At 40.9% G+C, this 3,831-nt stretch overlaps 1 protein-coding gene across 1 annotated transcript; it reads right to left on the bottom strand.

Moving 5' to 3' along the window:
- Nucleotides 1-2,645: 2,645 nt before the first annotated feature.
- Nucleotides 2,646-3,608, bottom strand: LOC136972886 (uncharacterized). Its single transcript, XM_067267536.1, has one exon. It carries the CDS (start codon nucleotides 3,606-3,608, stop codon nucleotides 2,646-2,648), a length of 963 nt encoding a protein of 320 aa, XP_067123637.1.
- Between the last annotated feature and the right edge of the window lie 223 nt (nucleotides 3,609-3,831).

Genomic DNA, 3,831 nt, shown 5'->3' with positions numbered 1-3,831 from the left:
CAATCGTGCTGCTTACATTCTCCATTCTAATGTCAAATGTAGGGACACAACATAAGCGAGCTGTAAATAATCTTTTCAGCTGAGTATCTGATACTCTACAATAAACTGAAGGTTTAGCCAGAGATTTCTGTTTAACGTAATAAAACTAAGACAACTGCTCTCTCCTGAAAGATAGTTAGGTTAGTCAAACACAACACCCAACAATTTTGCTTCATTGACCATTGAAATTTTAATCCCCTTTAGGTGAATTTCAGGGTCCAGGTGCAAACCACGCCTTCGGCAAAAGTGGATGCACGAAATCTTCTCTGCATTAAAAGTAAAACCATTGATCTTGGACCAATTGTCTATGCGATTTAGGGAGGTTTGCAGTTGTCTTTCAATAAAACTCATGTTAGTAGACTGACAGAAGATCTGAAAGTCATCCACATACAATAAGTGTTTCACACTGGGAGGAAGACACTTAGCTATGCTATTAATTTTGATTAGAAACAGAGTCACACTCAGAATAGAACCTTGAGGAACACCCTCTTCTTGTGTAAAAGGCCTAGACAAAATGTTGCCCATCCTAACTTGGAATCTTCGATTCTGCAAAAAGTTTTTTTATAAAAATTGGCAGATTACCTTGCAGTCCAAATTCATGCAGATCACAGAGTATTCCATATCGCCAGCAGCGATCATAAGCCTTCTCTATATCGAAAAACACAGACACTAAGTGCTGTCGTCTTACAAACGCTTCGCGTATAGATGTTTCAAAATTTACTAGATTGTCTGTGGTACTTCTGTTCCTACGAAATCCACTCTGATGTGGTGAAAAGTAGTTTTTTTCCTCTAGGAGAAACATCAGGCGTCTGTTTACCATTCTCTCGAAAAGTTTGCAGAGACAACTAGTCAGAGAAATTGGTCTATAATTAGAGGAATTCTTGCAGTCTTTACCTGGCTTGGGAATGGGAATTATGATAGATAGCCTCCAAGAGTCAGGAAAAGTATGTTCTGTCCATATTCTGTTGAACAGATTCAGAAGGTTACTAAGGGAATTGTCTGACAGATTTTTAATCATGCTGTAATGGATTTTATCCAAGCCTACAGCAGTATTCCCCGAGCGAAAGATTGCTGTACATAGTTCTAATCTGCTGAATGGCACATTATATTCCTCATTAGATGGAGAGTGGAAGTTTAGATATTGTTTTTCACTTTGGACTTTATAAGCATGGAAATTTGTTGTATACATAATATTGCTGGATGAGGACGAAAATGTTTCACCCAACAAATCAGCAATACCTTTTATGTCACTGATTATTGTGCCATTATTTTCCAGCATGGACAGAGAGTGAGAAGCATATTTCCCATTAATTTTATGGATTTTATCCCAGACTGCTTTTGAGCTGGTGGAAGATGTTATGCAAGAAACATACTTCCTCCAGGAATCCCTTTGGCTTTGCCTCCTTATTTTTCTGGCATTTGCCTTTGCGTTTTTAAAAGCTATCAAATTCTCAACAGTTGAATATCTTCTGAAAATCCCCCATGCTTTCTTTTGCTTTTTAAATGCTGCCTCGCAATTCTGATCCCACCATAATTTCAAATGTTTTGGATATCTGGTTGACGTTTTCCCCATTGTTTTTTCGGCTGCCTGAATAATACTGGAAGTGACAACTTCGACTGCATCATTGATATCAGCAGTATTGACCATTTCCTCAGTGACGTTAGCCAAAGAGGAAAAAGCAGGCCAATGTGCCGTTTCAAGTTTCCAGCGTGGTGGACAAGCTGTTTCACAGCTTTCTCTGCCTTGAAATTCTAAAAATATTGGGAAGTGGTCGCTGGAAAGTGGATTACATCCAATTTTCCATGTAAACGCTGAAAACAGATTTGGACTAGCTAATGTCAAATCAATGGCAGTAAATGTTCTTGTTGGGGCGTGGAAGTATGTCACTTCTCCAGTATTAAATAAATACAGTTGGCGATTGCCTATAAATCTCTCAATGGCCCTGCCACGACGGTTTATGTCGGGACTGCCCCACATTCGATTGTGGCCATTGAAATCACCGAGTAGAAGGAACGGAGTCGGCAGTTGTTCAACCAAGTCATCCAATTCGTCCTTGTTGACTCTGACATCTGGTGGCAAGTATATGGAACAAACTGTGACAGTAACGCCAATTGAAATTCTGACTGCCACAGCTTGCAGCTCTGTTGTTATTTGTACCGGTAAGGAAGGGATGTGGTTTGAAACCAGTATAGCCACACCTCCACTGGCGCAAGTGTGGCTATCACCATCCTTAGGGTAGAGATCGAATCTTTTTGAAGAGATTTTTTCTCCAGGTTTTAGATGTGTTTCCTGGAGTGCCACGCAGAGAGATGTGGTAGATGATGTCAAATGTTTAACGTCAGAGAAGTTCTTGCGGAAACAACAACAGTTCCATTGGATTATTTTATAATCCATTATGTTTTTGAAACAGCATTCTTTGCAAGCGTATCCCTCTTTAATTTAACAGGCAGTCTCTCTTTTGGAGGTGACATTGGTTTTGTAACCTCCACATTATTCTCTTCATCAGAGATATCAGAGAACTCGCTGACAGACTGAGTCTCTGATTTTTTAAATTTAGAGAGAGCTGCTTTCACTCTGTTTGTTTAATGGGTTCTTACTAGACTTTTTAGAATTCAGGTTTCTCGTTATCACCTGTTTTAGGTAGGGATGTTTTTTGTTTTGTATTGTCTTTTGATGGGATCAGTAAACATTTTGCATGGCGAGTGAGAGATTCCTTTGGGGAAACAGAAATGTCTGTCTGAACTTCACATGTCTTTGTGGATTTCAGAGCAGCAGCAAATGTTTTTTGTTTCAGTGGTGCACTTGAAGTGACCATGCGACGTGCCTCTGGGTAGGGTAAGTTGTTTACTGTTTTTACACGCTGTATTTCTTTTTCTCTCTGCCATGAAGGGCATTTCCAAGAGTATGCAGGATGGGCATCTTTGCAGTTCACACAGCATGGGGTACTTTTACATTCGGTACTCTCGTGACCTTCAGTCCCACACTGTGCACATACGCTTTTCCCGCGACAGGATGTTTGTGAGTGTCCAAACTGCTGGCATTTGAAACAACGCAGCGGGTTTGGGATATATGGACGAACTGAGCAACGTAGGTATCCTGCTGTAATGAAGGATGGCAATGTTGGCTTGTTGAAAGTAAGTATCAAGTGTTTGGTTGGTATCAACTTGCCATCTCTACAAATGGAAATGAGCCGGACAGCAACGACACCTTGATCTGAAAGACCGATCTGAATGTCTGATTCATCTTCCGACATCAGATCAATTTCAGATATCACACCACGTGATGAGTTTAGGCTTCCATGTGGTGTGACAGTGACTTCCATTTCTCCCAGAGTCTTTGTTTGCAGAAGTTTTGCTGATTGTTGTGGCGAAGCTGTTTCCACCAGTAAATCTCCCGATCTTAATTTTTGTATTTTTTTCAATTGTCCAATAGTTGATTCAAACAAGTTTTGAATCAAGAATGGAGATGCTTTAGATAGAGGTTTTTCTCCAGTCGCATGCACTATTAAGTAAGCAGGGTGGCTGGAGGCCTGGTCTTTGGTCACTTGTTTTGTGGTTTTATTATCCATATTTAAGAATATATATTCAGCTCCTAGTGACCCCACCCACCATGGGGCCCAAGAAAAGGATGCCGTCACATAGGAGACTCCCATAAACCGTCACACCAGGGTTTCCCAGGAGCTATACCCTCACAATGCAGTCAAGAAGAGCACATCATGTCTGACGTGTCTGCTTGGTCTGCATCGATCGGTTGACTCCAGGCCGAGGTCAACAATGACTCAACGACCAGCC

Source organism: Centruroides vittatus, unplaced genomic scaffold (genome assembly GCF_030686945.1).
Source record: "Centruroides vittatus isolate TY-2023 unplaced genomic scaffold, ASM3068694v2 contig_3057, whole genome shotgun sequence".
Classification (NCBI taxonomy): Eukaryota; Metazoa; Arthropoda; class Arachnida; order Scorpiones; family Buthidae; genus Centruroides; species Centruroides vittatus.
The sequence above is the reverse complement of the archived record's forward strand: the minus strand, read 5'-3'. Positions and strand labels throughout refer to the sequence as shown.